The 27,013-nt window shown below is 45.2% G+C and overlaps 1 protein-coding gene and 1 long non-coding RNA gene across 3 annotated transcripts in view; both read left to right on the top strand.

Moving 5' to 3' along the window:
• Positions 1 to 27,013, top strand: part of LOC111264729 (EH domain-containing protein 2) — a 96,243-nt gene that overhangs the window by 40,503 nt on the left and 28,727 nt on the right. Inside the window, exon 1 of one of the 2 annotated variants that reach the window (XM_022840844.2) lies at positions 10,860 to 11,706. The exons of the other annotated variant lie outside the window; for it this stretch is intronic. Within the exon in view, the coding sequence (XP_022696579.1) occupies positions 11,639 to 11,706 (68 nt within the window). The 5' untranslated portion in view covers positions 10,860 to 11,638. Of the gene's footprint in view, positions 1 to 10,859; positions 11,707 to 27,013 lie in introns of those variants that run through there. 2 annotated transcript variants of the gene reach the window in all.
• LOC111264730 (uncharacterized) lies at positions 11,713 to 26,301 on the top strand. The gene is made up of 3 exons (XR_002683034.2): positions 11,713 to 12,271; positions 19,695 to 19,844; positions 26,206 to 26,301. It is a non-coding gene; the product is annotated as an uncharacterized LOC111264730 (long non-coding RNA).

Below are 27,013 nucleotides of genomic sequence, written 5' to 3'. Positions count from 1 at the left end.
CTATCTGGCATATATGTTTGTATATGATATATATGTTTGACAAATACTTTTAGTTGAAATGTTGGTCTGATTAGCTTCTGAAGTTTGTAGAAACTTGCATGTCGTGTCTACTTCGTTCATGTTAAATTGCTACGCCTCGCATACAGAGACCGCGATAAATACGATCGCGGGCCCAATTGTGTCGTCATTATCAAGCTTGGGATAGCAAACAAGGCTCGGCCTTTTCAAGAAAGTCACTCTACCACTGGCATTAGGGCAAGATCATTCCATTCAGCGTTGCTATTCAATTGCAACCAGCTTAGCTGTTCACTTATTTTCTTACTATATATATATATATATATATATATATATATATATATATGTAAATAAAAGCTTAAAGAATCTTCAATAGCTGCAATGCATAAATAAAGAAAGAAAAAAAAAATTGTACTTCTAGCGTTATGTAAAGCAAAGGTTAGTGTCCAAACAGGTACGGGTGTTTCAGAGTTATCGGCGCATATCGCCTGCGCTGTCGTTGTTTTCAATGGCAACACTTGGCTTTGTGACGTTACACGTTGTCTTTGTTATCGCTTTGGCCATGAACGGCGGTAGTTCGAATAACGTTTCGCTTTCTTCGTGGCTGTGACTCTTTCTTGCTGGTACAGCAAACTCGCCGTCGTTGGCAGTGACCGGAACGGGATCAAGTCGTCAGTGATATCCAGACCGTTCCAAACGTCCTTGCCCTTCATTCGCTTTGTGCAGCTATGAGGCTACGCGAACTACAAGGAACACGCTGTTCCTTGCTGTAACCAACCAAGCCATCGCCCGACCAACGTATGGCGGTCTGCGATCGACGTCCAGCTACCGCGGAACGGGTTCTTTACCCAAAGGGGTGAAGAGGCTGTGTGAGTTGGAAAACAGGGACATCAGAGGTCGGAAAGGGCTGGGGTTCGGCATTCTTGGCGCCGAGTCTTCGCTGGAGAGCCCGCTACGAGACCCTGAGAAGAAGGTGGAGGAGAAGAACGACGACGAAGAAGAGCAGAGTAAGGGAATAAGGGACTCCTCCGCTAGAGGCGGCTAGTGACCAAAGTGGACGCTAGCTGAAGATCAAGCGAGAAGAGAAGGATACAGCAATAGAGAAAAAAGGCTAGTATCCTTTTGATACAAGAAAAAGAACGACGGTGACAAAGGCAAAAAGTAACCAGTAGAGGGACTAGGCGAGGAAAAACGAACTAAAGGAAAAAAGAGCCAAAAGTCCTCTGCAGTTCTCCACTTTTTTCCGCTTCCCCTGGCTATATTCACTTTTACGAAGATTAGAATCTGATGACCCGCAGTCGCCGCCTATGCGACCTCTGGTGCTGCTACTGTCGCCGGTGCTGCCAGTACCGTCGTACTACCACGACAGCAACACTGCCACCGCCCCCGCCTCCTCTTACGCTCACTCTTCTTCTCGTTTTCTTCCGCTATCGCGCGAGAAGCGCCGGGCAAGAGTCTTGTCGCACAACCCCAGTCGTAACAGTCCCCGATTCTGCCCCTGTCCCTATCTTGAGAAACTCTTCGCAGAGAAAGGTTTTCCGACAACAGTTCTTCCGGGAGTACGGAGAAATGAAGGTGTCAACTAGGCCGAGGGGGTTACGCTCCGATATATCGGAGATTCCTGGCCACACGCGCTTCTCGTAGCGACCTAGCACAGAACGGACCAATTGAAAAAGCGGAGGAGAATGGCAGCACTGACAAATGTGGGTGGAACAGGGAATATGCGCTTACCCTTAACCGGAACTGCCATCGTGATCCGACTTGCGATAGTTTCGGCTGGCTGTATTCATCCTCTCTGCCCGTAGAATCTCATTTCGCGCTCGAGATTTTACCCACGAGGGGGATAGATATGGCCAGCAACGTTGTGCAATGCATAGTCCGAGTCTTTTTTAATTCTCCAGTTTCTATTTCCTTCACGCCATCAGTCGGAGCAACTGACCCCCATACAGACCACGGTAGCTTACGCGATTGGTTACTGGGGAAAGTGGGTGTCACCGATCTGTAGCGATCACCATTATCGCTCCCGTTCTGTTTTATTAGACACAGGACAAGGAAGATAATAAATACGCACGCAGTTCAGATAAACGCGATGTATCGAAAATCGTGTGTTGGAAATTATGCCATTGTTTTTGGAGGTAAATGATAAAGTACCTCGATCGCATAGAATGTATGGATATGAATACAGGCGTGTTATCTCGTAGTCCGGTTATGTTTCCCTGTGCACCGCTTGTATGAATAAGGAACATTATTAAAAAATGGGAAGCCGGCAATATGTGAGCCGTCTGAGTGAATTCCCATATGTTATAGAACTGTTCTGAATGTTAGAGTTTGTCGATGAACATGGGAACGCGCGTAGCGCGTGGTAGGTTACGTGTTTTGACTTAATTGGTAGTACTGGCCAAACAACTGGCGCTGTAATCTTAGATCAGTTTAGAAATGAATCACACAATTTGATAATTAACCAGAGAGAATTCAGACAACTAAGTAAATCCGACTGTTTTAGCACATAAGTTACAACCCTATCACTCGCGTAACGTACGTAATGTTCTATAGTACTTTCTAAATAGCATTTCGAAAGAATCGTAGCATCGATGTCTATGTCGGTGACGAACAAATACTTGATGGTATAGATGCAACACCGTCACAAACGTTTCGTTTCTATACCATCTGTTGTTGTTTGAATATCTATTGCAACAGGATAAGGATGCCCCAGAAAATAGCAGATGTTTTCCTGAACGTCGAAACTCAATAACCAAAATGACGTTTTTCATAGTAAACATACTGCAAATCCGGTAAGAAGTTCGATAGACAAAGTAAATACTTTGTTCGCTAGGAAACAGACCCAGTTTGATCTCAGCTAATTTTATTAACGTCGTCGTTAAATAATGTCTTTTATATCGTTTTTTACAGACAGAAAGTGCCTGTGTAGTTACGCGAGTTTCCTATGCAAATATATATAGTTTGCCCCACGAAGCATTGGATTCGAGGGTCTCTACAGTTCAGCTTAATAAATGCGTGTTTATATACGCTACGTTTATTCATGGCCACACGTTGGCGAAACAAATAGAGAATACTTTATTAAAACGTGACGCTAACAGACTTCGGTAACGTGGAATGGTAGGTCAGACGGAAGTCTCGAAGGAAGCAACAGAGTGCGTATATAGGCTGAAATATTCGTTTCCTTTAGGCTGTAGGTGCTTCGATTTTCTCGTCACATGTCAATGGTGAAAATGTCGAGGAAGGGACCTGGTACAACTTGCCACTATCGAAAGTGAACATTTGATAAAACGGAACAAGAAAATCCTCTTTTGCCGGATACGGTACGATAGAAACTTAGATACCGTTATTGTGGGCTACCGGCTGATAAGAAGAATGCCGTCAAATGTTCTTTATCGGGTCGAACAAAACGATGGCACAAAATGGCTTCAGACGCCTTAGTTACTGTGATTATTATAGCTTTAATAAATATCCAGACAGGGGTTAGCACTAGTAAATCTGCATTGCAACGAATCACTGTGCTCGTTGGCTAGCTAACTGGCTAACCCTTATAGGTAGGTTTGCGTCTGCTAAATATTAGATTGTTTGTTTTAAAAAAAGCGCGCACGCAAGCGAACTGGGAAAAATCCGGCTATGGAAGAGCACCTGGGTTCGCTTATTAGCTTGAAAACATTGCTAGATTTGGAGGTCTGGCCGGCCTGGACACACACACCTTTGCAGTAATATTCAGCTGTCAGCAATACGACCAACAACGGGAAGGGTGCTAGATCATTGTGAAAAATGGTTTGACACTTTTCTAATTGGGGAAAGCTGTTCGCCTCTTATATTGCACCTACATCTTGGGCCACGTAATGATCAGCGTGGGTCTTAGCAAAACTCTCTATAGCATAATAATAGCTCAGAAGGAACGACTTCGCTCATGGTAAGCAGTAGAAGTTCATCGATTCTAGATCAATCTCGAATCGTTAAGCCTTTGTTGCAGATTGCTCAGGACACCCATTCATTATGTGCATAAAACAGGGCCGCCGTTCGCTGGTTAATTTAAAGAAATTTAGGCTTTAAGGTGGCGTCTAGCGGTCAGGATAACACTGAATCGAGTACTACGCATGGTAGCATCAAAGGCAGGGGATTGTGTGAAATCAATAGTGCTAAATGAAACGTGTGCAATAATTTTCTGGCAGAGAAGTGTTCCCAAACGGAATTTGAACACCGACCTTTTAATGAACTGCAGAAAACAAGATGGGATATAATACAAGCAAGGAAAATTGTCCTCAGACATTCTAGGTCATTCTGGTGGTTCTGGTGGAAGAGGCCAACGAGGTATTAGCCACTGAGCGTATATCTACAGATGAGATAAGACATTTTTGCAAACACAGCACTTTAATAAAAGGTTCGTGATGTCATGATAACGCGTTATTATACAAAAGCATAATTGCGGTGACACACGCAAATATCATAGCAGCGATAGATGCAAATACGATGAACAGAATAGACGGAATATGGAACAGTCAGTGGAGCGTAATTGCGGAGGCGGAATTTCTGGCCAAAAGAAGGAATTACAGGACGAGCGATCATACAAAACAGGGCTAAAAATGACGAAGGTACCGAAAACAGAGCCGAACAAATCGAGGGCCAAAAATTTGTAAATGTGTTTCTATTTATTTACTCTTAACTAAACATCTACTAGACAGATATAATCCTTGTAGCACATTTTATATATGTATGAAGGGTAGAATTATTAATTTTTTCGCATAACAGAGGAGAGAAGAGGACCGACCCTTAGCGCTTTCCAAGCACCTTTTGCTTTACTTGAAGTTGTTCATTGTAGTCTCTATTCGATAGCCGGAATTGTTTTTGACCAGCGCTCTAACAAATGGCGCATTTCTCCAGCCGATTACGGCGGTATATAGTATAGGCAGTCATTAGCTGTATTTGGCCGATAATGGACGCAGTGCGGCCTGCGCATGCGTCTCATTTAGGGAATAACGATATTTTACGTAATGTGACATTGGCTTGCTAGCCTAGTAAAGTAAGCGACATCCAATCTATTCTTCTAGCTGACAAAGAAAGGACAAGCGTATCAGGCTGCAGGACGCTTGAACAGCGAACAGTTGAAAAATTTTAGATCTTTAATACTAAAGGCGAAACAAGAATTTTGCCTTAACAGTTTGAAGCGTCAGGGTTTTTTTTGAGGAGTTGAATAACACACTAGGAGTTGAATACAAAAACAATCAAAGCAAGCCTTTCTACGTAGGATCTGTGACGAGGGAAAAAGCTCCAAAGAAAAATTTTGTGCAGATAGATATAAGAATTCTGACTGAAGCCCTTGGTACTAGACTTAACTAGTAGTATATGTATATAACTTTGATTTATTCACTGAATCCTAGTTTTGACACAGGGGGGTTAAGCGACACGGTGCATAGGATATTTCATTGTACCAGCAAAAATAATCATTCTGTTTACATGCTTCAGAATTCACAAAGGGGCTGAACAGTTTCCTATGGCTGAGAGATGGTACGAGAATCACGCCTGCTCTATACGGCCGAAATAGTGTACACAAGATGCGCGTTCTCTAAGAAATACTAAATAAAATGGCGGTCTATGATATCATTGATTTGGAAAGCGCGTATACACTTATTAGCGTTTTCTAAATACTTTCGCATTTAGGACCATGTCATAAATGTCAGGGTACTTTTTTGGTGTGATTCGTAAAAAAAAAGTACGGAGTGTGTACAAGTTTACATTTTAGGGCATTGCAACAACCCAGGACGTCAAGCGGAATATATTCTGCCTGCAATTCGTCGTGCCGCCTTCGAAATGCAACGATTCTATTGTAGCGGTAAATTTAGACCCAACCGCACTACGACAAGTCTGTCTTGTGACTTGGACTTACCTAGCTATCAGTTAGCAGCTATGATGCTTACGGTTCCTCACACGTGGGAAGGAAACTGACGTTACCCTCCTGGCCGTGAGCCCAATATCCTCAGAATGATATGACAAATCGACTTAATCGTGGCCCCTAGGCGGAAACAATTGACCCACAGTTGTTGCGGCCTGACGAACTTGAAACACAGCAAGGGCTAACCACTTAACCTAATGGATTCAATAAGTTTCGTAGCGGTTTTACATTTTTTTTTTATCTCTGGATAGAAATTGCGCTATAAGCGTTTTTCGGTCGTCTAACAAAGGCGTCATATTATAAACGAATAGTCGTCTCTGGGCTATTCGGGCCGTCAGACGCTTAAAAACCGTGTTAGCGAAGAAGGATTCAATCTCTTTGTCCCTCAAAGAATGTGAGAGGAGCTCAAGAGCTCAGCCGACTTCATCTAGCATGTATTCCTTACGTCGGACAATTTGCTTGTGTTTTGAATCCGGCCATAATAGCTATTGCTATGTGTCCCGTTGCTAACGTTCCTCTTGGGAAAAACTAATCTCACATTTAATATTTTTACAGCGTTCCACGAAGTATTTCAACGATGCCTCGAATCTTTTCTCTCACTAGGCCATACTACCAGGTAGCGGACTGTCGATACTGACCGTCATCTCGAAGTGAATAGGATTTAAGGACGCCATTGCTGATTGCACGACCTTTCTGAATTTTTTACTCTATTTTTGATGGCCGCTTTCCAGTTGCGATTCACTTAGGTATTTTTGTATCGTGTAGACATCTCAGAATTGATCATCGATCGCACTATTATGACGATGATGGACGCATGCGTAAGGGTCCCGATTACCTTTTACCGTCCTTTATAAGGGGATCGTTGTCTGGGGGCGGCTTCATATACTGGCATCGTTTTAAGGTTTTTGTCACAGCCAGATGTAATACTTGTAACGTCGAGATGCTTTCAGATCGATTTATTGGCAAGGCTCTTACCAAAAAATAGCCGTCACTGTCGCATCATCACTCGCTACGCTAAGGAGGTAATTTCGTATGAGTTTAGATATTTGCGCAAGATCTTCTGTGATCTATTCTTCTGCTGAACTATTATAGTTGCAAATATGCACTCTACGAACGTGCCAATAGTATCACAGTATATGAATGAAAGGTTGGAAGAAGGATGCTGGAAAGTTAATCGGACATGACATATTCCCCAAAGGACGATTTACCCTTTTGCCAAACTGAATCCCGTTGCTTTAAAAAACAGAGCTTCTGTAGCTGGCTTCCTCATGCCATAATGATACTAAGAATCGACTTCCGTAGCGATGATTTCTCGATTGAGCGGCGCGTCTGTGTTTGCTTTGATCAACGATCAACAATTCGATGAAAAGATGGAAAATTTGTGGTATGTATGTGCCTTCGTGCTTCTGTCGAGTTGTCCTTTCTTTGTACGACGGATGCGTTTGAGGTTAAAGCTATAGGCCTTTAGAACAGCTACAGGGAAATAGCAGCAGCGGCTTGTACCCTGTGGAACAATGTGCTTCAACGCCTCCCCATCGGAGGATGCGCTTAGATTTTTATTCATCAAGTAGACGATAATTTTCTTTATATTCAATCACTAGTCATGGTAGAAAATGTTTTGCAATATCTGCCGCACTGAGCTTTGCATTTAAACGCATGTAAAATTTATATGTTGAATGATGTTGATGATAAAGATTTCCGACGTGTAATCAAAGTGCTGTTTCTACTTCCCTCTGGTCGTTTTTTTTTTACTCTTATTCGATGGCACAGTTCTGGCTTTCCATCGCCAGTCGCGGCGGCAGTAAAAACGAGAAGCGGCCTCACAATTGCAAGACCACGATGCAAACAGGAAAGCATTGAGCACTATCAAACTATTTGACAATACTTGCTTTTATACAAATCGGTGCCGATAACATATATATATATATATATATATGCCTTATTTTGAAAGTAAAAATTATCGGATATCAGGGACGTGAACACTATCGGCATTTCAGGGTATACGTATCGGCTAATGACCTTCGTATACGTATAACTCTAATGCATTGAACAAGATGGTGAGTTACTGTACATATATATATATAATATGTTAATTTTTTTCCCGCTAGCTTAATTAGCGTTCAGCGGGTACCAAACGCACGAACAATCCATTTGTTTTTGAGAAACTTTTTGAGAAATTCATTCACTAGAAAGCCATCAAGTATGGTTAATTCAAAATGTGGATGGTCTCTCTACCTCCTTTGAGTCGCCACCAGATAAAAGAGCGAGGTTTGTCTGCAAGGATGAAACCTTTTCTAAAAATCGCTGTGATCGCGGAAGATCTGGCGCTGATTTCACATGAATTACATTGTTTAGCTATAGGACAACGATTCAGGCAGACTCGGTCCTATTTTAAAAATAAGTTTATACGACGCGGTCACCTTTGCGGCGTGTTAAAAGAAAGCTACAGGGAAATGTATAATAATCTCCTAGAATCTAGAAACTAATTCCAGTCTAAAAGCATATCGTTATTAATACCTTGACCAAAATTAGACTAAAGTATACATCGTGTTTATTTGCAATAATCTATAATGTTGTTTCTATTTTAACCCTTTTGGTTCTATTGTGAACTAGTAAATTTCCTTATATTCCCGAGTGTTGGGTCTGTGTGTCCGACCGCCACAGCTCCCCTGAACATCTGCCTACCCGTTTCCTATGCGAAACGCCCTAACGAAACGGATATAGGTCGACGGATTGCCATCAACAACTCGTGCCTTAGTTCAACAGTGAATTCTTTCTCCTTTCGTAATCAGAAGGCTCATCATTTGTATTCAAATACTGTTTACCCATATTTGACTAGACTAGCCGTGCATACGAAGCGTGATTACTGTTTCAAATCCATTATAACGTATCCACCTGAGTTGGACTGATTAAACTTGGTCCTAGCCATGCCAACGTCAGCGTCTCCGTGGGGAACAGATTTATTTTCATCGTTCTTTCCCATCAGCCCGACGACGGTGGCTCTATGATGATAAAGCCCCGGAAGGCCTCCATAGCCATCGCTGGTTCTCTTCATACGGTGTTCTATCTCTTTTTCGCTTGGCGTTTTAGTCTCTAAAAAGGGTGTTTGATATTTGAGGTCAACCCTTTAAAAGGTCAGGGGGGACCCATTAAGGTAGGCACTTTTTACGGATGGATGGGGCGCTAGTACTCATTCCATCGCTAAAAAACCAACAAAATAAAAAAAAAACTTGCAGAAACTACTTTAGAGGGTACAGTATGATTGCGGAAATATGGTATTGTATAGCATAATGATTTTGTGGGAAATACTGGCTGAATTTGTAGAAAAGACATCGACATAGAGGAGAGTATGTTCGTTCCTTTGAAGACCATTTTAAATCAAAATATTATTATTTTGATTTTTTTTTTGAAACCAATCAAGTGTTTTTTTGTATTTAATTATTAGTTAATATTATTAACTAATAATTAAATACAAAAAACACTTGATTGCTTTGAAATGCAAATACCTAAAAACGCCCCTGGGCCCTAGGAGTGTTTACGGGGGCTAATAAGTTAGCTTCTTCTTCTATGGTACTATCCAGATGCTGATGGAATGAAGTTCAAATGAAGTACCGAAGCAGGCTGCTATTATCGAGGGCAATAATATAACATTTAATTAACGATATAATTAAATTATTTCGGTTGTGTTATCTGCTAATATCAAGTGTTCTAAATGGTGTGGAAAAACGCCCAATACCTACGGGCAAAGAGGGCGCACAGTCTCAAAAATACTGGATTTTCGGCCGGAGAAAACTAATACAATGAAAAGGGTCCTCACAAATAGAAATTAAAAAAAAAGTCATGTCAAAAAGTAATCACTATAGACGAGGTTTTACATAATTTCAGCAAAAAATACAACTTATTCCACCTTATAGCTTAAGTACCAGTTGACGAACTGGATAACTAGAATAGCCTCGAAAACACCCGATATCTTCGGAAATAATCACTATTTTTGTAAGTATCAAGACTACGGCCAGGTTATCCGCGCTATCGAGAAGTAAATTAGTTCCCTAGCCTATGCTTATTTTAAAATTTCATCATATATAAATATAACGATAATTTCAGCATTTTTATAGTGCTAGTCGTGTCAACGTTCGGATAGTATTTGGCTCCTACGTTTCCAACCATAGCGGACGTCCTTAAACTATTTTATTCTTAAGCACGATTAATAGAAATTATTTATTATTTGATCTGTTTCAGTAATTTATTATTTCAGAATTATTTCAGTAAAAGGGGTGGGGTCGATCCTCCTCTACCCTAGGTATTTCGCCAGCAGTGCATCTCTCATAATCGCATATTCCTTCGAATAATAGCCGCCGAGTGAATTTTGCTCACATTTTTAGCGGAAAAGGAGTGTCCGCACCTGATGCTTCCATTGGAGAAAATGGATGGTTAATTAAATTTTATCACTCCCTAAAAATTGATCTTAAGTTTTAAAGCACCTTCTACCCATATTGGTATAGGTTAAGCTACTCTGTGTTTATGGTCCCCTCTTTTTGTGTGTTCTCCATGTTCTTTCGGTTCTGAAATCCTTCTTCTTGATCCATCCAGCAAACCAATCTCCTCCCTCTTCATACGTAGTTTTTGTTTCTGGGTAGCGTGCCAGGACGTTAGATAGCAGTCAACGTCTTGATCTGCGTTTGCTCCATTCCTTGCCGCTGTTACTGGCACCGCATGAGATGCCTGTGTATGTGTTGTTTCCCTCTGTTATTAAATGTATTAGTAGTAAAGCTGGTGCTGGGTGGATGGCTCGGCGGCTGCTCGTTACGTCGTCGCGGCGGGCCGATCGTGGCGCCCTCGTGCAGGGCCTCGTCTGTGAGCGAGGGGGCGGACTCTCGCCCCTCGAGCGCTCTCTGCTGAGTATATAGCTGACGGCTCCTTCAATACTCCGGCCAAGCCTACTACCTCCGGACCGCTCCGGGCTCCGTTAGATCTCACTGCGTCTAGCAGCCTGTCTCGTACAGCAGCCTTTCTGGTCCTTTCCGGCCTTTAGCTTGCTCTCCTCTCAACTGCTGCTGCTCAGCCTGAAATGTGGCTGGCCGTGTGTCGCCTCCGACACACAGACAAACGGCGACGTCAACGCAGTCCAATCCAATGCCACCGACGGCAGTTCTCACCAAGAGATTATAGCGGGGCAAAATCTAAGGTGTTCCCTCGGATGCTGCCGCCTACTCAGTAGACCAGTTGGGTGACCACGGTTACACCAGTTGTCGGACAGTCGCAACGACTGTACGCTCTGTGTATGAGAGGAAGTTTTAGATCAAAGCAACGGAACAGCAGCATTCAGAGGTCGGCAAGGTCGCCGCTCGGAGGAGTAAGAAGCATCAAGGAAGTCAAGACTAACGTCAGTCTATCCACCCAGATCGTGTGCTGCCTAACCTGAAAGCCGATGGCCTAACAATGAAACGACGGGACCGAGGCTATCAGTGTGTGCAGAAGAGCGAGACCAACCGTCACGACGCGTGTTAGCAATGTCCAGTGTGGCAGTGAGTGTGCGCAGAGCAGAGCTAAGCAAGAAGCAACATTGCTCCATTGATACTCGCTACTATTTTTCTATGTGGAAGCAAAACGAAGACGAAGGACATGGACAAAAGACGCAAAACTTAAGATACAGTGAAATAGGCGAAACCATCGAGAAGTGGACTTGTTTCGATGTGTTCATGGTACTGTCCTAACCTTTGCTGAAAAATGCTCGACGCTATGCCACCTCGCATTCGTGTCTCCTCGACGTCCTGCTGTGTAAAGGCAGTTAATTGGTGGGTGTACGTATGATTATCATATGACTGTGCGCTTACGTAATTCACTATATATAGTTATGAGCTGATACTACCTCAAACTAGGCTGAAACGAAGTGCGCCTCGAAGTGAATTACAGCTTCAGGAGGACTGGGGAACAAGCATTATCAACGCAAGGGTTTAACGTTTGTCAGACCCTAGACCTTTAAAGGTGCTCATTTAGCTCCATCGTGTCTTGACGTGCCCTATTTCGCTATTCATTGCGCGCAGCTATGGTCTGCACTGACGTGCGCACTAGACAGAAAGATGACGCGGGGCAACGTAACCTTCAATCCTTCGATGTTCAACCGTGGCCGTTGGCTGTGATACTAAACGACTCCGTAGCAGCCGCCATCGCTCTGACGAGCTATGGACCGGGGTTGAATCCCGTAAGGCTGAAACCTCCGTGAGGTCGACGCACTACGACGGAGCAGTCGGCCACTCCTAATCCCTGTTACGTGAAAGGAACAATAACGGCTCGAACAATGTAGAGTACTGGCTGCTTTAGAGGCCAGCCAGCTGCTTACTTCGGTAACGAACTTGTCAGGTGAGACCGTTTAGTTCTAATATAACATTAGGTATATGCTTCCATTTACCTCAGTCGCTCACTTTCCGGGGTATTTATACCCTTTCTGTCTGTGGCGGTCCTCGTAGTATTGTCCATTTCGTCGTCGTTGGCTGACTTCAAACAACTATAAACAATTCGTATAATAACAATGGTTCAAAAGATATTTCCCTTCAACTAAGCAACGTTCTGTTCAATTGAAATTCGCCGACGACAATTTGTGAGAAACAAATATAATGTGAAAAAAGAAGCGTAATGAGTCTAACACACGATACGACGATGAATCATAGGCGGCGCTGATTCACCGTCAATCTACGTGAAGGCAACACATCTTGCAAGAACTGAAAGATAGCTTCTATATAGAGAGATCTAAGACATGCGATGCAACGAAGACTTCAAATGATCGGTCAGTCCGTTGGTACTTGCGAGGAAAAGAATGGACGGAACGGTTAGACTGCACGTTAACAGAGTAAACGCTGTTATAAAGCGGGAAGTGCATCCGCTGCCGGACATAAACAACACTCTCCGCATTCTCGCGTATTCCTGCTGCTTCTACACACTAAACATGATCAGCGGATGTTTGCATATTAGTATACATTTCAGCAACAACTTTCTGCAGGGATGTCCTTAATTAATTCGTGCAAAAGCCATTCTGGTCAAAAATGCATCCGCAACCTTCCAAAGGCCGCTGGGTCCATGAAATACCAGTTGATTTTTGCCTGTTTTAACGATATCAGAATCTATTCGATGAACTTCGCTGCCCTAATATCCCGGTTGTAGAAGATCCTGGGACAATTACCTAGGCCAACTTACGGCTTAAAGGCAGGAAATGCGCTTTTGGTTTCTAGGAGGTCGCATATTACGGCTATAAGATCAGTTAAGTAACTGGGGACTTAATTCGGTTTCCTGATGTCAAGTTGACCACTGCTAAAGTCTAGGACAACGAAGAAGCGCGTTCTATGAGCTGGAGCCAAGGTTAATAGCGGCGGTGCTGGTCAAGACCGAAGGCGAGAACAAGCGGATCTTCGCCTACCCTACCTACCACCTGACTGACGCCGGAAGTAAATATCACTCCTTCAAGGTGAAACTCCTGGCAACTGCGTTACATTGGAGTACCGGTAAAGTATTGAGTTGGCTTGTTATGCCTAGACCCTTTAGGAATACGAATTTAAGACAGTCCGTTGGACGAGTACTGCCGATGCCTATAGGAACGCTTCCTGACGGCTGCCTGTGAATGATGTGGATCTGTATTGATCTAGAGGCTTGCAGAGAAAAGACCCTCCACTGCGTACAATGATCTCAAGCTTGAAATGTCGAGCTCGAATTCCAAAGCACATGGTTAATGGTAGCCCAGCGTAAAGGACCGGCGGAAGAAGAACTTTGCTACGGTCTCGTTGCTCCACGCGGAGAAAGCCCTAACTTTTTGCTATCACTCTGGTGTTGAGGAGGCATCTCGCCTTCCGGAAAACCCAAAGAAGGAAGTGCTCCTTGATCGACAGTGGGCTTTGATGTTTAATTCGGGAAGTGGTGGCAAGTTGGTAGGATCTGTCTACCGAGAAACGACCATCATCAGATTGAAAATCCCAGCCAGGAAGGTTTTTATGCTTTGGTAATAGTCGATTATTGTGCCTGCTTCATTCATCTTGAACTGGTTAGGAAGGTAAGGATACTGTGGTTCAAAGAAGTTCCGCTTTGTTGGGATCGGTCTTCGGCGCAATGATGACAGATAACACGCAGATATGGCGCGAGATCGTAGATGAAACTTTATCGGACTCATTCGGCTACCTGGCCGCCTGATGCAATGGTGCGGTCAAATGGTCCGGCATAAAGTAGGCACTTTGGTAGACGAAAGCTGCAGCCTCTATAAGGACTCGCTGTCTCGACTGGCCTTTTCACTTGACACATTGATAGACCAGGGCTTGGGCAGAACGTCAACTGGGCTGACTTGTGGCTATCCGGCCATACAGCTTAAAAGATCCCTAAATTTAGGGTCGTACGAAAAAAAGGAACCGCAAAATTGCACCAGCGTGCGCAGCGCCAACTCATAGATCGGCGGCAGGAGCTTTTTTTTTTAAGCAGGGTGATCCGCCCCCCGGGAAATTCGAACTCGACGCGAGGAAACTGACAAAGGTCGAACGGGCAACACCGGCTATTTTAGAGGGCTCATTTCGTCTGCTATGCGCTTTTTACGATTACCGGCAGAGTAGTGTTGCAGCTAATCATGAAGAATATACGGCCGTGCGTTAGCAAGCACACTCTAGTAACGCGGCGTAGTTGAATGTAAAGATGCGCCCAGCTAGTATTTATCACCATAAAATTCCTAGGTAAAGGTGCGCTAAATGAGAAAATGTGAGGTACGCATAAGTCGTGTTAAGACGCTAGCATTTTTACACTGCGTGTCGGTTTGTATATATATTTACATACTACAACTATATGTTGGCCATATTGGTGTTGCATAGCGTGTTCTTCTCTATAACAAACTGCCCACGTAATATCTCTGTTAACTATATACGTTTATTAGCAGAGATGGGCGTATTCGGTAAGAAAATCAAAGAATGCTTTCATTTCTTAAAACTTGCTTGAGTTTGACTTATGAACATATTACTACTATTGCAAGCTGGATAATAGATAGTACTGGGTAATCACATTCAACGTAGTGATCTACCACAAACTGCTAAGCCGTAATAAAGGACCATTAATAGTCCATTATAAGGTCAGTAACCAAAATATACATACAGAACTTTAACTTAGCGTGTCTTATTTCTCCATTTGTGTATAGGCGTTATTCAATGGCTAATTTTGATGCCATCGCTTGGACATCTTCTAAATTCTACCGCAAGTATTTATCCCATTCACATTTGTTTCATAAAAATGACAGAGCGGTTCGGAGCAGTTGTTTACTACTGACTTAGTAAAGCCCGATCAAGCGAATGAGCGTGTAAAAAAATTATTTGCAAAGAAGTTTCTGCAAAAAAAAGCCCGAGTACTCCTTGGTTAAGTTGTTACATAATGAACAAATAATATAGTCAGTCGGTTTTTCAATTTTTTTTTTGTTTTGGACCTACCAGTGGGCCTTATATGCATCTTCAGGCTGACTTGGGCAAACTTCACCGTTCTACTTTTTTGTTGTAGCAGCATGTAGTAAAATGGATTGAGACCATTTTGTGTGAAGGGCACACATCTGTTTTCTTTTTCAGTTAATTTTTGTGTATGGGCAATCTACCCGAGGTATTTTGCTACACCTTTGGGGGCATCAAGAGAATTCGGACAACCATACAACTGAAAGCAATGAAAAATTAAGTGATCTATTTTAATGTAGTATCCGGCGCGGTTGTCTTTGCTGCAACCACTCCTGCTATTGTAGTTTTTTTTTTTCGCGGACGCGTATTACGCCAATTTGGGCCAATTTTTTTAAGAGGCATAGAACCCACCCGTGCATGCCTCGTTCTACATACGCTCAGGTTTACACACAGCTGTATTTGCCACCCCTGTCGTTGCTGCCGCTTCCAGAGCACCAGAGACATCATCGTCATCTTGTTTGCTCGTGCCGCGCCCCTCAAATCGTTGTACTCATCGCTACTCGATGTGCGCCAGTTGTTCTCAAACTTCCTTCCGAAAAACCTCTCATCTCCATAGTAATAGGTACAGTTAGCTGTTGCGATGAATCATAACGGGCCGTGGCGCTAAGCATTTAGCGGACGAAATATGCGAAGGAACAGCGAATGGCCTGAGGTCCGTAGAAGGGATCTGACCATATCGTGTGTTGCCTTGTGCCTCTAAAACTGAAGATGCTTTGTATGCCGCCCCATCTGCGCCCGCGTCTTTTCCTCTGCTATTATTGCCGTTACTGTCAGCGTCAAAGACTTCATATGGCAACGTACCATGTACCTTCTAACCTGCTTTAGCGAACCAACCGAACGCCCAACTGCATTTTTTTTTCCACTACTCACATTTACCAGTCCTGCCAGCACTCGATGTTGGTCCTGGCATTGGCAACTTTCCGTACTTTCGTCGTACAAGGCTCTCTACAATCGTCTTCGCGACCAACCGTCTCCGATTGGCACCGTCCTTTTTTGTTAGGTACTTCTCTCGTGTTTTTGTTGTTCATTTTCTTAGCCGCGGGCTTGTCTTTTGCCTTCTTTCCATTTTCATAGCCTTCTTCTCGTGCGTTTATGCTAACACACGGCAAGCTATCTAGCTGTTGAAGCAGCGACCTACGCAGCAGTCAGTCGGCCTGCCGTTTGAAATCGAATATGGGTGCTGAGTGTCACCAGCGTTGAGCGTCAGGCCTTGTTTTTACCTGGACGACGTGAAAGGACAAGACTTAGCGGTGGGTGGGTGGTTGGCTGGTAGCGAACGATCGAACCAGAAACACGAACCTGATGGTAAAAGCAAAGCGTTCTTTCAGATCCTGGCCACTCCACTGCTCAGAATAGAGGATCTTTTTTTTATTACGAGCTGCTTCAGCAGTCAAGGCAACTGAAGACTCAAGGTAGCAGTAGCGGAAACAGCAAAGAGCCGTGTTGTTTCACTTCACAAGAATCATTTGTTCTTGCCTTTGTCACCAACGGTTTCACAATCTATGCAAGACCTCAAAAAGATCTGCGCCATTATACCTCCGCCCTCGATTCAGCGCACAGCGTCATTCAGTGAGTCACGCACTTAATCTTTCTATTTCGCACATTCTTGTATTTTGTTCTCTACATTCCCGTTTGGTCTGCCTTCCGTGTTTTCGTTTCCGTCTGCGTTTTCTAGTCCACTGGTTTTTCTTGAAAAAGAAACGTTTGTCTTTTCTGTCGTCCGACACGTCCGGCCTGGTCATTGTTCCTTCTTAGCCTTTTCTTGTTCCTGTGTAGCCTTCCTGAGCCGAAGGAGGGTGGGACCGGGCTCAGTTTAAGTTGCCCGCCCTTGCTGTTATCGCCGTCACCCCATAATAGTTACCGCACCATAGTTGTTTGATCGGACAGCTCAGCTTCTAGGACGCGTAAGCCTAGCGCTGTTTAGGCCAGCTACGCGTTCCACGTTTCATTTTGCCTCCCTCAAACCCTCTTTTTCGTCATCCTGTCCATTCCCCGCTGTTGTGCTGACCACGTCGACATCTTTTCATCCTTCTGTTTGTTCTGCATTAACCTGTTAGCTCACTCGACGTGTCGGGAAGGCCTACCGGAAACCTTATAGAGCCGCTGTAATGGGGCGTTGGTTAGCGGCCAAAGAAAAAAAAACATATTTCGGTTTTTCAGCAAGCCATTCTCACCTATGTAAGTTTCCGCCTCTTCGGCTACTCAATCGACCACTTCCCAAGTGTTTTGTCTGCATGGCCTGTGACGCCTGCCGACATTGGCATCGCTGCTACCGTCGCTGCGGCTGCTACACAATTCAGCAGTGCTAACTTAGCAGGCAACTCCGTTGGTAGTGCTGCCGCAAAGGCAAGATGCTAAGAGGCGTCGACAGGTCATTTTCTGTAGGCCAAAAATGGCAGAGGAATGCAGCGAGCAGAATAAAGGCGGCGACGGGAAGCCAGTCACGCAGGCCAACAAGCAAAGCAAAAAGCAAGCAAAGGCGCCAGCCCTGCCTGAATCATGGCTGGTGGACTAACTTGCTGGCAACTACTCCTACCATCAGCCTTATTAGCTTACTAGCCCTTTAACCTTTTTCTAGGTAGAAGACTCAACGAGTAGCCTGCCTTGAGCCACCCTCGATGCCTTGGGGAAAAGCGGGCATCAAATCGCGGAGATCTGGGCATTAGAATAGAACTCTCGCCCACCAGCCTACCCCTCCCCTCTTCCGCAGACCGTAATGCGCCCATCCAGCGTTGTTTTCCTTCGAGCGCCTGTCCCAATCTACACTTCGATTGGTGGATGTTAGTCAACCAGTCAGTGGCCCAGACTAGACCACGTCTGAGCAACGGTGGCACGGCACGACTGTCGATAGAGCAACCGAGACACAGTCTCTTCGTATGTCCTAGTTGCCGTTCTGTAGGTGTCCTGACTAGGCGAGTGGCAGAAAAGCCAGCCAGCAGAATCTATATCCTTTGCGTGCGCCAATCAGACACGTGCACAATATTGGCGGTATAGTTCTTTGTGCAAGACGGAACAGAGTCAGGTACGGTACGGGACAGCGCAGGCTCAAGACGAACCAGAAATGAGAAATTGGAATGAAGAAGCTAGGAGCAACTCTGGTGGAAGCAAGATCTTGGTTAGGATAACTATGATAACGGCGATGGACGTCGTTCTACGGCGAGCCAGCCAGACAATTCAGTAAGCGAAACGCGAGTGAATCGAAGCGAACGAACAAAGCATGATGTCAGGTCCTGCCACCTACATCAGCTTATTTGCTTTTTTTTGTATTTTACTACTACTAAGATGCCTACCACTTCTGCCCCCATTGACATGCTCCTACCAATCTGTCGACAAAAGCAACTCTATTCGTATTGCAGCGAGCAGCCGATAAAAGCAGGTGAGACGGTTTGGCGTGCAGCGTCTTCCTTTACGCTCTCAGCCAATTCTTGACTGTTCTGATGTAGACTAGAAAGTAATCGTTAGAGAAAGAGCTGGCCGGTAGAGAACAATGAGTGCGTGTAGAGAATAAACGAATTGAGTTCGCGTGGTTCCTCAAACATGAACGGAACAGCATGCCAAGGTGATGGCCTATGGAGGGTTTTGGGAGAGAAAGCTCCGAGGACAGAAGAAAAGCAAAGAAATAAAAAAAAAAAATTATAAATCGGAGAAGTTCATATAAAAAAACCGCGTCATTTTTTTTACGGAATCACTTGCGATATTATTACGTGATTATTACATTATAGTAATAAACCCAATATTTAGTAGTACTTTAGATAAACTGAAGATCAAGGACAAAAGGAACTATGCATGTATCGGCCGCTGATATCACCTCCTCATTGTAGAAGGGTATTACGTTATGGTCATACATGTGGAGAATCACAGACTGGGCATTAAAAGGTATAATTGTTATGTATATATATATATATAATTACGTTTGCTTCCCGAAACAAAGCGTCTCAGGTTCGTGGATGAGTAATATAGAGGATGCATGACATATATATATGTACTTATCTGTATTTGTGTTGGGTAGTTAATAGTAATAGTATTTCTGCACGATGAAAAATGTAAAGGCACGAAAGTTAACGTTATCAATATATATGACACAGTAGCATATACATGGTAGCTTCGTGGCTCGTCGATTCTTCGTAATGGAATTACAAGTCACACGTATAAACTTCCTCCTAATCCTTTCGATAATAGAAATTGTTCGTGAAATAGGGATAAAGATAATCCTAGACCGAGGAAAACGAAAATTTTTCATTTCTCTATTAACTACATTCGTGTCCCGTATTGCCCTGCACTGGTATTAATCGCTATCCGCTGGTGTTATTCTTAACAAACGTTAGGCAAGTGGAGAACACAGCGGAAACTGCAGCAGCTGCGGTAAACGTGATGGATCTTGTAGGCACGGGCCGGCACGTTGTGTCATTAAACAGGTTGCCGTTACTGCTGGTACAGCTGTTTCCAGTTACTGTGTGACCTCAGCGTATTCGCGGGTGCGTGTGTCTCTGCATGTGTACATATGCTCTGTTATTGTCCTCATTACCTTTTAAATATCGATGTTAATTGGCGTTTCATTTAGCAGGCAAACAGTAAGGGGCATCGCGCTGTATACCTTATGTTGAAAACATAACGTACCATGAAACAGAAGGGAGTGAAGATAGGGTTTATTTAAACCGTCGGCTCCATCGGAAGCTTGCTAGCTCGTCCGATCGTTCGTTTACTTGCTTGCATTGCTAACTGGGTCGGCCAACTGCCGATTATAGGTGGAAGCCTCCCAACAGCATTCCTTCGTTGGTCTGCTGACGCCAGAACAGGCCCACGTTTCTACTAAAACTCACAGGAGCAGCTCCACCGCCATCGACGGAACTGAAGCTGCCACAGCCGGGACTTTAAGTTAGTGGAGTAGCGGCAGACGCAACTCGTACTGTCGAGTTGATAGCCAACACCCGGCAGGCGTCCCATCGGGCGATTCCATCAGCGCGGCACGGCTACCCCAATGACTCGACAGGCTTCGTGTCGAATAACTTATCCCCCTTATTTCCTGCTCGAGCTCTCGCTGGCTTTGCGACTGCGTTCCTTGCCTCCGACTCTGCCCAAGTGACGGCCGCCATCACCGCTCTCCACTGTGGCTACTCTCCGACCTTGCACACCGAAGACGACAAGGGTTGCCAGTAAAGCAGACGCTTCTTTCTCCTCTGCCGTTTGCATCAACCTCCTTTTGCCACCCCTTCTCAAGCAGCCACAGATACTTCCGAATCCCTTCTATATACAAATACGCATAAGCTTGAGAGGCGATCGAGCGACGCGTTGCAGAGAGGATGCTAGCCAGTGGCAGTCGCTCACAGTGATATGGGCGACTGCGACAGCGGCAACGACGGGATGTAATAGCAGAAGCGGCCAACAAACCCCAAGAGACGGGTTGGAGAAGATGAAGTGGTAGTCCGTGGTAGCTGATGTACGCAGGCTTGCCCTTGCCCTTCCGGAGGGAAGAACTGCCGTGCGTCGTTCCTTCTCTGTGTGTTCATATATGTCTGCCTAAATAGGAAACCTCTGCTGTGGTCGTTGGGAGAAACCCAGCAGCAGTTGCCGCCACTGGGAGCAGCTTCTATCTCTGGCGTTGTCGACAACGAAGCTTTCTGCATCGGCTGCTAGAACTGGCTTTTTGGATCTCCACGCATTTGGGCTCCTCTTCTGACTGCTACCGCTTCTTTCGCGCTGGCAACCATCAGCCGAAGCCCACCACGACAACTGCTATTGGCCCAGCCGGTGCAGTGCAGTGCAGTATGCACTTTGCTAGCTAGCCCTCTCCCAAATGACAACATTTCCGTTTCCGGAATTAAGCCAGCAGACAACGCGAAAGGCCTTTTACCAGCCTGCCAGTTTTCCTAACGCACGCAGCCAAACTCCACCGCCGTCAGCAGAAGCAACTGTCTGTCCTCCTGGTGCTCTCTTATCTCCTTGCTTGCGACGACGCTGTCGATTAAGCAGCCGCAGCATGGAGGCGTAGAAGCACGGGTCGTAATGGTGTAAGCTCGATCGACCAACATCGGTATCAGCCCCACCGCAATTGAAAGCAGCTAGCAGCTCATCAAGCAGCGTTACGTTGTGCTAGTTGCAACGGGCTGTTTGCTTAGCTTGGCCTATACGATGGTATAGCCACTCGATGTTAGAGCTCTAGTACAGTACGATACTGGCATAACTATCACCGGCGACAGCAAAAGCCAGCGGTGGACGGTTGCTTGGAACAACCAAACTAATGTTGAGACTGGGAAGAGCACGTGGGACTCGGGGGAGGAACGGATAAGTCAACTTGTGGTGTTCGTAAGAGGCCGACGGACAAGACTGTTATATAGGGCGTTGGGTGGTGCGAATGAGACCTGACTAGAGTTAGGAACACAACGGACGTGAAGAAGCAAACGACTTACTCTGGCACAATGAAGTTACTGAGCTGCGATCTTTTGATCCTACTACGTTCGATCGGATATCGATCTACTTAACGATGGCGCTTGTTTAACACTATTAAGGACCGTTTTTATTTTCGAGATAGCATCAATATTCTTGTCCTTTTATTGTCAGAAGCCCAACTAGAACCGACTACATAGACCGATGGGCAATAGGAGGTTAAATATGATTTTTAGCCGACAAAAGCCTTATATTGAATAGGTCGCTTTGCGGTATCGTTGCAGCAGTGAGTCGCATCATGTTAAATGTATAAAGCTGGGACAGGTAGATCACCAGATTACAAACACTACGACAACCAAAATGGTTCACTTCAATGAAGAAAGTAGTTTTATTATATAGTTAAATTTAATCTATAAACTTAGTAAACCTAGTATAATAAATAAACCTAGTAGCCAAACACTTCATGTATCGAGGTTAGTAGTACGAAACCAAGGCTATAATGATATTAAACTACTTCCTCTCACATAGTGTACGTAATTATAAGTTTTAAATTGAACACCGTGAGAGATAGACGTTACTTAGAAGCGGCGTAATACCCATTGCAATTGTCCGCGTGTCCGGAACATTTGCGATCAGACTTTAACTCGCCACAAAATCACGCCAACCCGAGTGACGGCGTGTGGGTTTAACTTGTTTATCCATCGGGATTCATCATTTTCATTTGACTCGCTACTCAGGTTGCTATTTAAGCATTATTGATTCCGGATTCGATAGGAAACCCAGTACAATAGTACATGGCAAGCAAAAGAAGCAAGGCAACGGTACATAGATATAATCAAACTAGACTTTGCCCGTCTTACCCAAATGAACCCAGTAAATGTTCGTTTTGATAAACCAGATGGCCAGGAAATCAACATACAAAGAAAGAATCAGATTTAAGCAGTGCTCTCTTTGAATATGGTCGACCGACCGACAAGCACTATATGCCGACAATACATTCGCCATCTGATTTTGTCCCCCTGGGGCATTCGCTTCGCAGGCTTCGGTGTTGCTCGAAGGGCTATTCTCGCCCATCTCGTCGTTTCATTCGCAAACATTTGCCTCGTCCCTCCTGTAGCGCACAGCTATTCTATACAAATTTGAGACGCGCACGCGTAACTGTAGGGGCATCTGCAGGTGATGATGGGCGGAGCTGGTGGTGATCATAACGGTAGTAACAAAAGCAACAACACCAACGCTAGCCTGTAACAACGGCAGAAATAGCCGCTGGCATATGCGCCTTCCTCTGACCCTAACGATGATACAATACGTATTCCGTCAAGAAAGTCCCAACGAGCTCCATCGCGTAGTTTTCGTTGTCATCGTGACGCGCGTGCAGGTGCCCATCACAAATGAATGCAGGCCGATTCAGGCAGCGGCAGTAGCGACACCGAAAACCGGCGTCGGCTGCTCAACTACGACGCTCACAGAGATAGAAGGCTGTTATTGCTGCTGGGTCCCATACGCTACGTGTGTTGCTGTGTCAGGCCATCTGCTTGTATAAGTGAGAGAGAGAAAAGACAAACGAAAGGCGAGGGTCCACTTCCTCAGTTCGATCGACTCTCGATGGCTTTCTAGCTGGCGCATAGCGGGCACGACCCTTTTCTATACAGTGTTCTCTGAAGCTCTCGTTTGCCCTGTCGACTGGACAGCGACGGCAAGATATGGCCTCTAAGGAGAGCTTCCTCCCTGTACATACCGCTGCTAACTTAAAACTCAGCCTGCCCCGACTAACTTAGCAGTAGAAAATAGAAGGGGTAATCCTCTCATTATTCTTTTGGGTAGTTTGTAGTGCTTGGCGTTTTCGGGTAGACAACTGTTTCGGCTTTAGCCGGTCGCTTTCGCCAGTTCCCCACATGGCTACCGATCATGGATGTTTTGCGTTATATGTACCACCATTATTGTTGTAGGTCTTGCATTGTGACCAACGAAGCCACTATTCACCATTCTGTACTGATGCTACCGTCATCACAGATCTATTTGGGACTTTCTGAGGCTCAGTCCACCAATTTACTCGTGGCACTCCATCCTTTACTATCTTACTATTTACAGTAGTAAACGCGGACGCCTGGCTAAAATCTTTGCAAGATCTGTTGATCTGCGTCTTGCCAGTAACTAACAGGCAACAGAGAAAAAGAGGGACAGGACAGCAACAACAAGAGTACAAGACAAACAGTGGTCCACCATGTGCAAATAAATATGTCTCTTTCCAGCAAAGGCGGAGTGAAGGAAAGTGTTCCATGCTGGTTTGTAGCAGTCGCTTAGAGATATGTTCTGACCTGTTAGGTCCGTTGGCATCTGCGTATCTCAGTGTATTTACAATGTTTTCATGGAACGTTCACTCAGCGACCCACGGCCCGCCTACGTTGCGGCCAGCATGCTATACAGCCATAGCGGTTTGCTGTTCTGTACTGAGAGAGATGACTGCTGCTTGAATCCGACTGGCGGGGGTTATTCGAAACGATTTGGTGCCTTTTCACCGTCAGAGCTGCTGTTTCTGCGTCGTGATCATGGCCAGTCGAGTAACCATCTTCCCACTATCAACAGTTACAGCTATAGCAGTAACGCTAGCGTAGTAGTGGATGGCCATTGCCCGGGGGTGCCATTGGACCGCGCCGTAGAGAGAACATGTAGACCGAAGATGAGAGATCAAGACGTAGAGGAATGAAAGAGGATAACCGGGGAAACCGCGAAAACGATGCGGCAAGGTATCGCTAGTGCTGAGCTGCAAGGTAGCCAGCCAGCCCAGTTGGCCATAGGCGGCTCCTGGCAAATTAGAGAGGTATCCGCTAGTTGTAGCGCTACTACAACGGGGTTATTACAGTTCAAACGCCTCTGTTATCCTTAGCAGCATTGCGCGTTATCCGTTCCCTAGTTTTTTCGCTACGCTCACTTACGCTCACTTCCTTCCCATGGGCTTCTTACGGGATCATAGCAAATAAGGAGATAAAGACACCGACGTTGGTCGACTATCACCACGAACCATCCGAACATTGACTAGAGGCTCTCGTTTCCGGTCTGCAACACGGCAGCAATCAACACGCACCATACCTACCGCATCGCTTCGCTCGTAGCCCGAGAAGTTATAACAGACAGGTGCAGAAACAGATCTGAACGACATAGCGCTAGCCTCAGCACGATTTTTGGCGCTGTGCATATATATATATATATATATATATATATATATATATGTGTTTCAAAGTAAAGAGCGGTCCATTTATACCAATTTTTCGCCGTTTGGTCTACCAGGTCACCCCACACGTCCGTCTTCTGCTAAGAAGAGAACAACCAGTGAAAAAGAAAGTCCGAATGACGCTTGCTCGTCTGGGTTTTCCTCCGGAGGTACCCTTTTCTCAGTCGGTCCAATCGATAGCTAGGTGTCCTTGCAGTTCTGCGGACGCCGTATCTGTGCTTTTCTATTGATTCACCTCCCACCGTGATAGGGACCAAAGCACGGACGGCACCCAACAGTTGGCCCGCTGCACGAACAAGCCCTTTTCTCTCGGCAAGTGTACGTTATCGCTTTGTTCGTTCCCATTGATGGCTGCCGTTTTTGTTGTTACTGCTATGGCGGCAGGGGCTTCGTTACTGCTATTACTTCTGTTGCCGCCCCCTACTGCGTCAACACAACCTCTCTTCTCCCCATTCCTCATGTTTGCCCCCTCCGCCCTGGCTTTTGTTACTACTTGGCTGCGTCGATACATACAACGTTGCGACTGTTGCAGCAGCTGGCACAGCAGCAAAAGTAGATTCTCTTATCGCAAGTAAGCACTTGCCATGGCGCGCGCTCCTTGTTTCGGCTACCTCATCTGCTGATATTTTTGATGGCAATGTTGTTGCCATTGCTTCTGCTGCCAGTGCGTGAGAAGCGCAGGCAAAAGAGAAGGAGCGAAAGGCAGGTGTTCGAAGGAACACATGTGACAAGTCGAGAACGAGACAGCGGTGACCGTCATGACAGGCTTTTTAGCCTATTTCTAGGCAAGCAAGCATATTGTTTCTTATGCCACTGTGATACAAATCGACAGTATAGCATAATGCCCCGTAGTAGAATCTGGGAAGGGCAATAAAATAACAGCGCCTACTGAGGGGCGGCACCCTGTCGATCTACGGTGGTGATGTGCTGACGAAGAATTCATCTCATTAACAGCGGAGCGTAGTGACGATAACGAGTGCCGCTCTTGTAATGTAATAGCAACATAGCGTGCTTATATCAAAACCGAAATTGAACCTATTTTCGTCCGAATTTGCGTTGTAACACTGTAGTACATTTACGTTTCCGTGTGTATGACTTGTACTATTATGAGCCACTGATAATTATTACAAACAATTTTCTGCTATCAGTCAATCAATCAAGGGATCGCGGTCATCGTAGACTCGTTCGCACGGACTAACGAGTGCCGTCCTCTTGCTTAGACCCATCTAAGGTGGCGTTGGAGGTTCATCTCGGATAGAGATCCAACTGTTCAAAAGGCGTGTGAAGCAAATTGTTCGTCTCAGATCGGCAGTGTTGTAAGTATCGTCTCAGGCAGGGTACCCTATCTAGTCAAAAAAAATCTGGGTGGTTTTTGCGGCGACATGCTGGTCGGGAACTCTGTCGCTTCAACCGAAAAACTGCTATCCCACGAAGGTAACATTTTGCTACTTTGTGCAACTTGGACGGTATCGTTGCTAGTACCGGCGCTAGCTGGCAATCAAGCAAAGGCGAATCGCCGCTGTTTATCGGTTACGGCTGAATGTCCGGCTTTGTTCTGTATTCAGGAAGTCATCCTAGCATGCTGCGCGAGAGCTGCTACCGAGTCCTGGCTGCTGTTTTAACAGTATATATGGCAGGACGGTTAATGATATCGGAAAAGCGACAGTTGAAGTGGTGCGACTTAACATTTTCCATCTGGGACGGTTCCACCCTCTACCGACAGCAACAGTGGGCCACTAGAGCGGCGCAGGCTCTAGCGACCCAGCACTAGATAGTCGTAGGAATCGTTGCGTCAGGTAAAGGTAAACGCCAGCTGAGGTATATCAGGGCAAGACCACTTCTCGGACAGAGCGACATGACTTTAGTTGTGAATGGGTAAACGAAATGTTTCGAGCTTACCGTATCGTCGATAGGCATTTAATCAAACGAGCGATAGGTCACGATCGGCGCTAGTAGTACAACTGGTAGCACAAGTTCAAAAAGGAAACTTCCTCTGAGATCCACCTCAACATCTAAAGGGGCACTATG

This window comes from Varroa jacobsoni, unplaced genomic scaffold (genome assembly GCF_002532875.2).
Source record: "Varroa jacobsoni isolate VJ856 unplaced genomic scaffold, vjacob_1.0 scaffold_891, whole genome shotgun sequence".
Lineage (NCBI taxonomy): Eukaryota > Metazoa > Arthropoda > Arachnida > Mesostigmata > Varroidae > Varroa > Varroa jacobsoni.
The sequence above is the reverse complement of the archived record's forward strand: the minus strand, read 5'-3'. Positions and strand labels throughout refer to the sequence as shown.